At 56.7% G+C, this 13,131-nt stretch overlaps 6 protein-coding genes across 6 annotated transcripts; 5 read left to right on the top strand and 1 right to left on the bottom strand.

The window, feature by feature from the left end:
• Positions 1 to 2,044: 2,044 nt before the first annotated feature.
• IUM83_17297 (Mitochondrial Carrier (MC) Family) lies at positions 2,045 to 2,995 on the top strand (the record flags this gene model as incomplete). Its single annotated transcript, XM_067942239.1, has 1 exon — positions 2,045 to 2,995. The coding sequence occupies one exon, from the start codon at positions 2,045 to 2,047 to the stop codon at positions 2,993 to 2,995; it is 951 nt and encodes a 316-aa protein (XP_067782418.1).
• A 178-nt stretch (positions 2,996 to 3,173) lies between these two features.
• On the bottom strand, positions 3,174 to 5,585 carry IUM83_17296 (Twinkle protein; the record flags this gene model as incomplete). The annotated part of the gene is made up of 2 exons (XM_067942238.1): positions 3,174 to 3,353; positions 3,441 to 5,585. 2 exons carry the CDS (start codon positions 5,583 to 5,585, stop codon positions 3,174 to 3,176), a joined length of 2,325 nt encoding a protein of 774 aa, XP_067782396.1.
• Positions 5,586 to 5,825: 240 nt separating this feature from the next.
• IUM83_17295 (DEAD/DEAH box RNA helicase) lies at positions 5,826 to 8,366 on the top strand (the record flags this gene model as incomplete). The annotated part of the gene is made up of 1 exon (XM_067942237.1): positions 5,826 to 8,366. One exon carries the CDS (start codon positions 5,826 to 5,828, stop codon positions 8,364 to 8,366), a length of 2,541 nt encoding a protein of 846 aa, XP_067782385.1.
• Positions 8,367 to 8,561: 195 nt separating this feature from the next.
• Positions 8,562 to 9,101, top strand: IUM83_17294 (RNA-binding protein; the record flags this gene model as incomplete). Its single annotated transcript, XM_067942236.1, has 1 exon — positions 8,562 to 9,101. The coding sequence occupies one exon, from the start codon at positions 8,562 to 8,564 to the stop codon at positions 9,099 to 9,101; it is 540 nt and encodes a 179-aa protein (XP_067782419.1).
• A 224-nt stretch (positions 9,102 to 9,325) lies between these two features.
• On the top strand, positions 9,326 to 10,362 carry IUM83_17293 (RNA-binding protein; the record flags this gene model as incomplete). Its single annotated transcript, XM_067942235.1, has 2 exons — positions 9,326 to 9,463; positions 9,577 to 10,362. The coding sequence occupies 2 exons, from the start codon at positions 9,326 to 9,328 to the stop codon at positions 10,360 to 10,362; spliced, it is 924 nt and encodes a 307-aa protein (XP_067782397.1).
• A 177-nt stretch (positions 10,363 to 10,539) lies between these two features.
• Positions 10,540 to 13,121, top strand: IUM83_17292 (RNA-binding protein; the record flags this gene model as incomplete). The annotated part of the gene is made up of 2 exons (XM_067942234.1): positions 10,540 to 10,830; positions 10,932 to 13,121. 2 exons carry the CDS (start codon positions 10,540 to 10,542, stop codon positions 13,119 to 13,121), a joined length of 2,481 nt encoding a protein of 826 aa, XP_067782420.1.
• Positions 13,122 to 13,131: the final 10 nt, after the last annotated feature.

The following is a 13,131-nucleotide window of genomic DNA, read 5'->3' as shown; positions in this document are numbered from 1 at the left end:
GACTCCAAGCAAGCAACTCCGACTCGCCAATACCCAGTGTTGCTAATATTTCCCGTATCTTTGTGATGAATGGGCTGCTGTCACAGAGTCGCAGCATGTCGGGGTAGTGCATCAAGAGCGTTGCAGGAAGAACATCCGCGACAACTGCATCGAGGTTGAGTTTTGTGTCTGCAAAAGCCAGGGTGTTCAAGAACAACAACTGCTGTAACTTGCGAGCGCGAGCAAGCACTGGCGCGTCTAAGGCTGTTAGCGGTGGTAGCCGCGCACCGTCTTTCGGCTTCCACCCGCTTAAGACGCGGGAGACCTTCTGGTCCGCCTGAGTCGTGCCGAGCATGTAACCGAACGCCTTGTTCACGCGGTCCAGCTGCCAGCCGCCGCGCTCAATTATCCAATTATCTGCCAGACTGCCGTCATTGGCGTGTATAGCTCCTCCACGCCGGAACGAATGCGAGGTAAGAACAGGGGTCATTCTAATCCTTCGCAAATCCGCTATCTCTTTAACTCTAACCAGCAATCTGTTCACGTATGCTTGTGCACCAGGGACACGTTTTGACGAAGGTGCTTGAGTGTCCTCCACAGAAGATAGATCGTCGTCAACTTCTAAAAGTTCAATAAGTGTGAGTTCCTGTACATCTTGAATATCATCTGAACTATGTTTCTTTTTGATGAATTGGGGAAACATGCGTTGACTTGGCGACTTCTGCATTACCAGTGCCGCAGCTAAAGCGTTGAGCGGGCATGTCAAGAAATTGGTGGGATCCTTGAACAAGGATATTCCTTGCAGCAAGGCTGTCTTAACCCTTTTAAATCGGAGAAATAAAACACCACCTAATATACGAGAATGCATTGTTAGTCTCAGTCACTGTGACATCAAAGCCAAACTATACTTGCCAGGTAAAATGGATAATTGCCGTTTCTCCACCGTCTCTGCATCGGAGCTGCGGCCATATAGGTACCACATCATGACGACAAGTGCCGCGTCGAGATATTCACTCTCCGTAGAAGCCGTCGAGTACAGTAGATGCACCATAGCTGCTAAGTCTTGTTTCGAGCACGGTGGTGCTTTTTTCTCGTCACCAGCCTCCTCTCGGTTGCTGCAATACTTACCCAGCCCAGATAGAATTTTTTGGAGCTGAGATTTAACTAACGCTCCCTGCAATGGGTATTTGTCGGCTAGCCAGTTCTTTACGTTTCCATAGTATGCTAGACAAGTATTCGTCGCCCTTACCTTATTGACTGAAGTGGCTAACGAATATGCATACTTGTCGAGTATAACACGCAACACCTTACCTGTCTTATCCTCGCCAATAAGTTGGTGGGCGGCGTCCAGTGTCATGCTCTCCGCGGCCAGGAACGTCGTGAACGAGTTTATCGCCGTCGCCCTGGCCTTCTTGCTGTTAGCAGGAGCGAGGGATGCAATCGACATGCCCGTTTGCTTCCTGTTGTCGCTCTAATACCAAACTCTGTACCGACCACTTGGGTTGGAAACTGAAGGATATGTTTGGAATATGTATTTATATAGATATTTGTATGACATTAAAAATATTCTGTCAAAATTCCACCCAAATCTGGTTGGAATGGTTGGAAAAGTGTATACCATTTGAGGGGAATGCCATTGGCTATAATTGATCGAAATCATGTTGTTCATTGGATAAAATCGGTGTTATTCGATCTGCTTAGAATTGCAAAAACGAGTAGTGGTTGGAACCAAGTGGATATTACTCCATACACAACAGCATTTATCGGATCGTAAGCACGAAGAACGGTGAACGACATTCTCACCCTGTTGCGCCCAGGTTCATAGGATATTTCGGCTCGACACCTTCACCAAGTTCAAGGCATCGTAAGGAAACGCATCCATGAGTTAGATATTCCGAAGACTTTAAAAAGTCCTCAAATATCAAAATTAACATTTTGGATGAAATGAAGCAATTTTCCGAGACACTGAAAAATGGGGGCGGAAGTTGACGCTTTGGGCACTTTTAGATGAAATGCACCCAAACTTTAGCCCAAATGCTTGCAAAATGCCCAAAGGCAACAAGCGATGGCAGCGGCGTCGTCAATGACGGTGGCCAAGCTGGCCGAGGACCAGCGTCACGTGGACGAGCTCTCGGGCGCCTCGCGCAAGACCAAGAAGCTGCTGGCAGGCGCGCTGTCCGGCATGATCTCGGCGCTGGCCTTCCAGCCGCTGGACGTGCTGCGCACCCACCAGCAGGGCGCCTTCACGGCCCACGCGGAGGCCCCGAAGGCCGCGTCTCGCCTCTCGCTGCCCGAGACCATCAAGGCATCGCGGCCGGCTGACGACCCCGTGGCGAGACTGCGCTCCATGTGGCGCGGCACGTCGCCCACGCTCGTGCGCGTGGCGGGCGGCGCAGGGCTCTACTTCGCCACGCTGGACCACTGCCTCAACCTGTTCCCGCAGTCGGCCGTCAACACTTTCCTGGCCGGAGCCTTCGCGCGCACGTTTGCGGGCGGCGTCATGTCGCCGTTCACGATCGTGAAGGCGAGGATGGAGTTCCTGCCCCCGGGCACATTCGACAGCAACCTGCACGTGGTGCGCCACGTGCTGCACCACGAAGGCGTGCGCGGGCTGTACCGAGGCATGGTGCCCACGCTCATCAGGGACGTACCGTTCTCCGGTCTCTACGTGCTCATCTACACGCGTCTGCGCGACTCGTGGACGGACAAGTTCTCGCACCTGCCGGTGTACGGCGTGCACTTTAGCAGCGGCGTGGTGGCCGGCGTGCTCGCCACGTCCATTGTGCACCCGGCCGACGTGGTGAAGACGCGCATGCAGCTCGCCATCATGGTGAACAAGGGGGAAGGCAGCACGGCGTCCGTGCAGAACTCGCTCACACTGCGCCAAACGGTGGCCAAGATCTTCCGCCACGAGGGCATACGCGGATTCGCTAAGGGCATCATCCCGCGTGTGGTCAAGCGCACGCTGTCCACCGCCGTCACATGGACGATATACGAACAGTTGTCTCTGAGATAGATTCGCGTTCTGGCAACCTGGGCAGGAAAGCATTACGCGCTGTTAGAAGTTGATAGTAACTTTTTGTATTAGGAAAACAATCCGCCTTGCGAAAAACTAACGGAGGGCGGCACTAGGGATTGCCGCAATACCTATACGCGCGCGTTGAAGTCACAACTCACCTTCGTTCGTAACAGTATTACCGAGTGATAATGGGCGTGAAGGCTGCAAAAGGCTCACCGCTCCCGCCACCTGCGCCGGTGAGATCGTCAGGCTCTGGGCGTGAATGGCCCGAACTTCCGTTGAGACCGCTGCTGCCGTTAAAAGGGTGGTCGTCGTTTTGTTCATTGTCGAGCCTTGGCAGGGAGCTTCCGTTGACCTTGAAGCTATGGCTGCCGTTGTGCCCATTGTGCCCATTATGCCCATTGAATCCATTGGTGTGTCCGTTTACAGATCCCGATGCCACATATTGGTACTCGTCCGATGGGTGGGCATCCTCAGGGTCCATGTTGGGGAAGGGGTTGTACATTGGTTCTGGCTGAAGGCGTTCCTGCGCGCGGCTGATGCTCTGTATGCGCCGCTTTTGAGCGAGCTCCATCTCGGCCTCAAGGTCCACAGCTGCAACACCTTCGCTCATCCCTTCCGTCCCAACCTCACGCAACGAAGCGGAATCCGGGTCAAACCTCAAAGGAATTGACCCCAGTGTGCCGTCAAAGCGGTTTTTACGGATGTCTAGCTTGGATTCGCCACGTGTGCGCTGCAATATGAGCACATTGTCGGCTTCTTGTGTGGCCTTGGCCGTGCCGAACACGGACGTCAGCGTAAGGTCCTGGTCCTCCTGCTCTTTGCGCGGGTGAATCACAAGTGTCAGGTGCACATTCTTAGCGGAGGCAAATTTACGGAACTTGTCCAGCGCCGCATCTTGGCGCTCAAACTTGTCGAAGCCACGTCCTTGACCTGCCATCATGAACTGCACGTTGTCCAAGAGAATGTGCTGCACATCATAGGCGTACACGGCGTATTCCATAGCATCCAAAACCTCATCCACTTCAGTACTTCCAAAGAACCGCAAGAAGTACATGGGTAGAGCTTCAAACTGATCAGCGGCAGCTTCAAAGGCGTTTACGTCACCGGAAAGATTTCTCTGAGCGAGCTGCGTGAGCATTTTGTGCATCAACCGAGTATTCTTGATCTCGAATGAGCCCCATAGCGTGCTCACGCCCTGACCACACAAATCCAACGATAGTTGGCTCAGTAGTGTGGTCTTGCCACAACCTGTAGGCCCTGTAAGCACTGTCACCTCGCCCATTCGGTGGCCTTTCATCAGTCTGTTCAACGATGGGAAAGCGCGCGATTGCACACCGCAAGCACGCAGCGGGTTCACAATTTCTTCGTACACGTCTCGGCGAAGTTCCTCGAAAGTAGTGATCTGGCTGTGGGGCATGCGCTCCGCAGACTTCACAATTGCAGTAAGGTCGAGTCCGGCCCGGAGAGCATCGTTGGCATCCTTTACAGGAGAAGATGAAGCATTTGCAGGCATGCGTACAATGTAGCAGCGAGTCATACCGAGTTTCGATGCAAACTTCTCGACGTTGGACTGGCCTGAGGCATCGTTATCCATCCAGAGGTAAATGCGCTTAAATCGCTCAAGCAAGGGAAGCACGCTGGGTGGAAGGGACTGGCAACCATTGGGCAGCGAGACTGCGGGCATTCCTGTCGCCTGGTGGACAGCCATAGCATCAAACTCGCCCTCAGTCAGCACCAACTCGTTCGCAGCCGTTGGCACAGTGTTCCACCCGAAAAGCCCCCAACTGCCGCCTTTGGGGACAAGCTGCTGCTTCGCCTTGTCGTCCACAGCACGGATCTTGAGTCTAACAACATCATACAGATTTTTGTCCTCTGGTGCCGACTTCTGCTCGTCCTGGCATACAACACCCATGGCATCCATGTCCATCTGTCGAGCCATCCACGGGAAGGAGATGCACTTGGCGTTGACGCGTTCGCCCGACTCATGGTCCCAGAAGGGCTGTTCAATTGCACCCACACAGTACTTCTGCAGCACCTCCTTCGATAGTCCTCGGACATCCGTCAGGTACTGGAGCACGGGCTCAAACTCCGGGTCGTCTAGCAAGTTCTTCTGGATCGCCATAGCCTTCTCGTTGTCCAGCGCCTGGATGACCTTCACCTCGGCAAGGGCGCCCGGAGCTCCAGCGCTGCTGCCACCGTACAACGCGCCGGCCGCTGAGGCGACGCCCACGCCGCCCTGCAGCTTGCGCTTGAAGTCGAACCAGCTGCCGGCCGCGCCGCAGCGATGGCACTTGTACACGCCCTGCGTCTTGTGCACGTACATCTTGAAGAGGTTGTCGGCCTTGCCGTGCGTGGCGTGGCAGAACGGGCAGTCGCGCACCACGAAGTGCGAGTCCGTCTCGCGCACGGCCAGGCTCTTGCGGCGCAGGAAGTCGCCGACGTCGCGCGGGTCCTGCATCTGGTAGTGGCGCGACACGAAGGCGTCGTTGGCCAGGCCGCGGCGGCTGCTGGCGGAGGACACGAGTGCGGGCACAAACGCGCGCGGCACGCCCGGGCGCCGCGCGAGACGAGAGATAGCGCGCATGCCTCGGCCGGAGATCGGAGCTAAGTTGCAGCTGTGGATGGAACGCTCGGGACAATTGATGGACGCTGTATCGGGTCATTTTATGTGCGTACATTGTGGTACGTGCACCACACCACGAACTTCGGCGTATTTAACCGCTTACGATTTTACTGTGAAATCTAATGCGTACTTAAGGTCGGTTGGTTCCGAGTTGCCGAGCAGCACTGGTCAAAGCGTGTCAATTACTGGCCAAGTGCAAGCATGAGCGGCGTGTCCGTGGTGCCCTACTCGCTGGCGCCCAAGGGCGGCGCCGGCGCGAAGCCGTCGAAGAAGCGCAAGAAACGCTCGAGCTCCGGCGCGAACGCCGGTGCGACGGGCGCGGGCTCGTTGATGGAGGACTCCGGGTGGGCGAAGGTGGACATCGAGGACATGCAGATCGAAGGGTTCCAGGACGGATGCGCCTTCGAGCTGGAGGAGCTCACGGACTACCGAGTGCAGACCACGGAGGACGGAGGCAAAATACTGCTTGGAGACAGCAAGCGCCAGCAGGACGAGCAGGGCGGCGGCAAGACGAAGAAGCGCCGGAAGTCCAAGGCCAAGAAGCAGCAGGCGAACGGCGACGCCGACGCTGAGGTGAAGGGGGAGATTGTGGAAACGGAAGTGAAGATGGAAGCGAAACAGGCGCCAGCAAAGGAAGATGAAAACAATGCTCCGAAGAAAAACAGTAAGAAGAAGAACCGCGGCGGCAAGGCTAAAACGGAGGAGGCTGTGGAGATTGTCCCGTTGAAGGACGTGAAGCTGCCCAAGTGGAACAAGTTCAAGTTGCACCCGCTGCTCATGCAGTCGCTGCAGACTTGCGGGTTCTCGGCTCCTACGCGGATTCAGGAACGTACGTTGCTGCCGGCGCTGGTGGACAACCGTGATGTGGTTGGTGCGGCGCCGACGGGTTCCGGTAAGACGCTGGCGTTCGGCCTGCCGATTTTGAGCCAACTGCTACATGAGCGTGAGCAGCCTGGATACACGAAGGACTGCAAGGCGCTGATCCTGACTCCGACGCGTGAGCTTGCCATTCAAATCCAGCAGCACCTGGAAAAGATGGTGCGTAACCGCGAAATTGGCGTCGTCACGTTGGTTGGTGGTATGGCTGTGCAGAAGCAGAAGAGAATTCTCAGCTACAGGCCTGAAATCGTGATCGGTACGCCTGGTCGTCTTTGGGATATCATTGAGGCCAACCACGAGCACATGAAGGACCTGGCGACCACGCTGCGTTTCCTCGTAGTTGATGAAGCGGATCGTATGCTGCAACCTGGATCATACCCGGAGTTGGAGAAGATTTTCGATGCGCTGCGTCGTAAGAACAAATCAGCGGCCTCGGAGCTCTCGAACCTTTCCGATAATGAAGAAAGCGAGGGCGAAGACAGTAGTGATGATGAAAACGACAACGGAGGTAGCGACGACGACGAAGAAGAAGATGATGATGGCGAGGATATCGACATGTCTAAGTTCGCTAGCGGCTCGAAGGTGATGATGTTGGACGATGTGCTGAAGATGCAGAAGAAGCAACAAGAAAAGGAAAAGAAAAACGCTGCTGCGAAAAAGAGCGAGAAGGCCTCTAAGCCTAAGGTAGAAGCGGTTGCTCTTCCGCGCCATACGCGCCAGACGTTCCTGTTTTCGGCCACGCTGACAATTCCTGAGGGTGGTCGGTTCCAGAAGGGCAAGACCAAAAAGTACCGCAACGCATTGAGCGTTTTGGAGCGTGTCATGAAGCGTGTGGGTCTTCGTGGAAAGCCCGCTGTCGTTGATCTCAGCATTGCGGAGCCGGACCTGGGTATCCCTGGTGCCAAGGCTATTATATCGGAAGAAGCCCAGCGAAAAACGAAGAAGCAGCAAGAGAATGTGGCTCTGTCGCTTCCTGCTGGTCTGGAGCTGTGTCAGCACGAAGTTACGGAATCCACGCGCGACAGCTTTCTCTACTACTTCCTAACGCAATACCCGGGTCGAACGATTATCTTTTTGAATGCTATTCATCAAGTGCGTCGGTTGACCAGCCTCTTGGGCCTGCTGAATCTCCCTGTGTTCGCTCTACACGCCGAGATGCAGCAGCGACAGCGTCTGAAAAAGCTGGATGGTTTCCGTGCTCACGCCAAGGGCATCTTAGTGGCCACCGACGTCGCCGCGCGTGGTCTGGATATCCCCAGTGTGGACTACGTTGTTCACTACCACATTGCGCGCTCCACGGAGGTGTTTGTGCATCGCAGTGGTCGTACTGCTCGTGCCGACAAGGACGGCTTGAGTATTGCTCTGGTTTCGCCTACAGATGCCAAGTACCATGTTCAGATTTGCAAGATGCTACAGCGGCCGACAGGCCTCTCGGATTTCCCGTTCGACCACCGGTATATGGAGACGATTGACGAGCGCGTGCGCCTTGCCAAGAGCATCAATGACCAGGAGAACGCTGCGGGCAAGCTCAAGTCGGAGGCAACTTGGTTCGAGCAAATGGCTGCGGCCGCTGACCTGGACATGGACGAGGACTTGCTGTTCGAGCTGGGCGCGAAGCAGCGCAATCAGGACAGCAAGAAGAAGACGACGGCCAACCAATCGGTGCAGGCGCTCCGCGCGCAGCTCAGCCGCCTGCTTGCGCAGCCCCTTCGCCCTGTGGGCTCGATGCGTAAATTCCGGCAACTGCACAAGGAGATCGGCTCGCAGCTCAGCGGCGACGGCGAGTACCGTGCACGCGACGCGAACGAGGATCTAGCCTCCAAGGGCAAGAAGTCGTACAAGCGCTTCCGCCGGAGGAAATAGGCCTGCGGTAGTTGATCACAGCGCCTGCGTCGCGCGGTAATCCATAGAGACCAACCCCTTCCTGTTGCAGTACATGTAGCCATCTGTATGTAGCCATCTGTATGTAGCCATCTTCTGCCCGCACCTGCCGTTAAGTACGATGCTTATCTTGAGCTGCTCTCCCCGAACATTATCGAAGACACAGTTCAGGCGGCAATGGCGATGGAGAATCGATTGGCGACGCGGCGCGAGGGCGGGGACGCGAACCTGCCGCGCGTCAGCGGCGTGGCCGGCGACAACGACAACGAGGACGAGAAGGTCTACTACGGCTTCGGCGTGTTCATGGGACTGCCGCTGGCCGACCTCAAGGCCATGAAGGACGACTTCGTGGAGCAGCAGGCGCTAACTGGCGGCCCCCCGCGACGCGCCCTGCCGTCGTCCAGCGCGATGGACGGCCGCACGCACCGCGTGGAGGACGACGATAGCAGCAGCTACGATCGCCAGGGGGATGTGCGCATGTCGGCGCCCCACGCGCAGCAGCAGCAGCAGCACGCGCGCATGAACGGCTACGAGCGCCCGCGCGGTGACGGCCAGCAGCGCGAGTATGCGGGCGAGCGCGGTGCCAGATACGGCCAGGCACCGCCCAACGGAGCGGAGCGCGGTGGCCACGGCGACGACGACGGCGAAATGAACAGCGGCGACGACGAGGACGAATTCGGCCAGAAGTCGCACTCGCTCAACTTTATCCTGCACTAGAGACCGGAGTGAAGGCTTGTAGGAGGAGAGAGAGTGTAGCCGAGAGGGATACATGTAATATATAGAGGGGCTTCCACCGCTCAGCAGCAGCTGCAGTGCCAACCTAAAGGCTAAGCTCGTCCGTTGGTGCTGGAGCTGCTCGATTGACTCGTGTCTCCTCGTCGTTTACACTTGTTCTTTGTATACCCGGTGGTCCGACTGGAGGTTTTAATCATTTCGCACCAATGGCGTGGAGGCCGCTGGTGGCGCGTGTCAAGAGCTGGACGCGCGAGGCCTATGTGCCTCTCCGTGTCATGCTGCACCCCGAGGAGGGGGAGGCCTGGGGACGGGCGCTGGGCGTCCAGGGGCCCTGCACGTCGGTTGTGGCAGGGTTCGTCCTCAAGCAGCAGCGAGAGGTGCGTTGGCTGGGCAGCATGTAATAGATCGCTGGGTCATCCACTGCTAGGGTTAATGGTGTGTCTGTCGATTGCAAAAGCGCCTGAGCAAGTTCAGCGACTTGCTGGAGGTGACGGAAAGCGAGATAGTCATGAAGCCGCGCTTCCGCACCATTGAGGAGCGATCGCACGCGTTCCAGAAGATGGAGGCCGAGTTGAGGCAGGAAGGGGCCTTCCCGTTCTGGCAGGACGAGTTCTACATGGCCAAGACGACGTTCTCCAGCCCAACGCTCTTCACCTACCACCGCGGCGTGGGTCCCTACTTCGGTCTCAGCCAGTTCGCCACGCACCTGAATGGCTTTGTGCGCGACAAGGAGACTGGCGCCGTCTCGCACGTCTGGATCGCGACGCGTAGCGCCTCCAAGAAGCGCTGGCCGCTTATGCGCGATACCATCGTTGGTGGCGGGCTGCCTGCGGGCATCTCGGCGCTTGACAACATGGTCAAGGAAGCAGAGGAAGAGGCCGGACTGGAGCCCTCATGGACTCGTCCGCGACTCGTAGCCGCTGGCAGCATCTCCTATGTGTCCAAGCACCCGTACGGCCTGACGAACGACACCATGATCATCTTCGATGTGGAGTTGCCATCACACACCGTTCCGGCGAATCAGGACGGCGAGGTGGAGAGCTTCGACCTGCTGCCAGTGCAGGACGCTCTTGCTCGTCTTTGGTCGGAGCCCGAGCGCTTCAAGCCCGACGTGTGTCTGCTGCTGCTCGACTTCTTCGTGCGCCACGGAGTCATCACGGCCGACAACTTCGCGGACTACGAAGAGCTCCAGCGAGCGCTGCGCAGCACGGAGAATCCGTACGAAGCGGCCAACCGCGCATGAAGTTCTACTATAGACGTAGATCGTCCACATTAAACCGAAAAAGGTCCATATAGAGGGGGGAAATGGACCATTTGGCCAACTGCCAGCGTCCAACGGAACCCGTGGTGTGGCACACACGAACCGCGGTCGAGCATCAAACGTCAGGGCAGTGGCCGACTGACGACTGGAAGCGAGACGATGGCAGCAGCAGCGACGCCGAGCGCGCCCAATGACGCGGCGCTGGAGACGGGCACGCGTCTGTATGTGCAGAACCTGCCGGCCTACGTGGACTCGGCGCGGCTGCGCGAGCACTTCGCGGCGCAGGGCGAGGTGACGGACGCCTGCGTGATCCGCACCAAGGACGGCAGCAAGTCGCGGCGCTTCGGCTTCGTGGGCTTCAAGAGCGCCAAGCAGGCGGAGCAGGCGCGCAAGTTCTTCCACCAGAGCTTCTTCGACACGTGCAAGATCAACGTGCGCGTGGCGCTCTCGGTGCGTGCAGTACAGCAGCGATATCTGCGCTTCGACCTAATTCCAGACGTCAATTACTGACGTTTTGTACCTGTGTCTGCGCGTTTGCTGCGGTGTTTTAGAGGGAATCCGATCAGATGGAGCGCCCCTGGAGCAAATACTCGGTCGGGAGCGGCCGCTACGAGAAGCTGCACCCTGAGTCGTCGGGTGTTGTGGCCTCCTCGACCGAGGAGAAGACTTCTCCGGAAAAGAAAGATACCAAGGCGAAGAAGGCTGAAGAGACGAGTGGGGAGTTCCAGGAGTTCATGGAGACAATGCAAGCCCGATCCAAGACCAAGTTCTGGGCTAACGATGACGTGCAGGGCCCCTCGGACGGAAAGTCGGCCACCAAAGGCGTGGACATTGCTGAAGCAGAGGACAGCGATGACGAGTATGAAGAGCTGGGAGCGGCCAAACCGGGTGATGGCGATGACGACGAGGAAGAGGCTGGCGCTGAGAGAAAGAAAAGCAAGAAGTCGGAGGCGATGTCGGATATGGACTTCTTGCGTTCCAAGGTGAGCAAGAATATCGATAAGGAGTCGGACGATGAGGATGGAGATGAGGATATGGAAGATGACGAAGATGAAGGCAACACTGAGTCCTCGCACGATAAGAAGAACTCGTCGTCTGGAGAACCGGAAACGACTGAAGAAGACGATAAACCCACTGCGAGGTTGTTCCTGCGTAACTTGCCGTTTACGGCGGTGGAGGAGGATCTTGAGGCCTTATGCTCGACGTACGGCCCCGTGGAAGAAGTGCACATGCCGTTGGATGAGACCCGTCGTCGTAAGGGATACGGCTTTGTTCTTTTCCGCACGACAGTGGATGCCCAGACGGCTCTCACAGCACTGAATGGGATGGCATTCCAAGGTCGGCGTCTTCACGTGATCTTTGCCCGCTCTAAGCCTGTCAAACTTGACCCGGAGGCAGCTCTGGCGGACCCGAACTTGACGTACAAGCAGCGCAAAGAACTGGAGCGCCAGATCCAGGCCCAGAAGAAGACAGGATGGAATGCTTCGTACATTCGCGGTGATGCGACTGTGGGCTCACTTGCTGAGCGCATGGGAGTGAAGCGTGGTGAAATCATGGATAAGGAGCAGGGCAACATGGCTGTGCGTTTAGCTATTGGTGAAACGATGCTGGTCAAGGAAAACAAAGACTTCTTCGCGCGGGAAGGAGTGGACCTCAATGCTATTGAAGGTGCGTTGGTAAAGAAGCCAAGCCAGCAGCAGTCGTCAAAGAAGATTGAGCGAAGCACGACGGTAATCTTGATCAAAAACCTTCCTCACACAACGGAGGAAGAAGAGCTTGCGCAGCTTTTTAGGAAGCACGGTGAGATTGGCCGCTTCCTGTTGCCCCCATCCAAAACACTTGCTGTTGTGGAGTTTCTGGAGCCTTCGGAGGCACGCAAGGCCTTCCGCTCCCTAGCATACAAAAAGTACCAGCACGTTCCGCTCTACCTGGAATGGGCTCCGGTCAAGGTGTTTGACCGCCCTGCCTCCGCGTCTTCTAGTACGAAGGCGTCGGCGTCCGAACAGAAGGGCATCAAGACAACGTCAGCCGTCGTGCCGGACGTCGACGATGACGGTGATGCTGCTGTAGGTGACGCTAGCCACACCATTTGCGTGAAGAACCTGAATTTCACTACCAAGGAAGCGGCGCTGGAGAAGGTATTTGAGCGTTGTGGAAAGCTGCGCAAGGTTACAGTTGCACGCCGAAAGGACCCGAAGCGAGGTATGCTCTCAATGGGTTTTGGATTTGTCGAATTCGTGGACGCGAAACACACGGAGCGTGCGCTGCAAACCCTTCAGAACACCGTGGTGGATGGTCACGCGCTAAACCTGAAGCTCTCGCAGAAGAAGGCGTCCGCAGCTCCGAAGCGTGCAGTTGGTGAGGTTGATGGCGAAGGCCGCAAATCCAAGATCATCGTTCGTAACGTTGCATTTGAGGCGACAAGCAACGAAATCCGCGAGCTGTTTGGTGCATTCGGCCAGCTCAAGCGTGTGCGCATGCCGAAGAAGTTTGACGGCAGACACCGCGGTTTTGCCTTCGTGGAGTTTCTCACGGAGCAGGAAGCTCGCAACGCGTTCTCGGCCCTTGCCAGCTCGCATCTGTATGGCCGGCATCTTGTTCTCGAGTGGGCTGAGGATGCAGACGACATTGACACACTGCGAGCCAAAGCTACCCGCGACCTGACCGCCATCAATGATAGTGACCGTCGGAAGCGTATGAAAAGGCAGAAGGACGACGACGAAGACGACATGGACTTCTAATAGAGAAAAA

Source organism: Phytophthora cinnamomi (assembly GCF_018691715.1).
Source record: "Phytophthora cinnamomi strain GKB4 chromosome Unknown Contig107, whole genome shotgun sequence".
NCBI classification, from domain to species: Eukaryota; Oomycota; class Peronosporomycetes; order Peronosporales; family Peronosporaceae; genus Phytophthora; species Phytophthora cinnamomi.
This window is presented reverse-complemented; position numbering and strand designations above follow the sequence as displayed.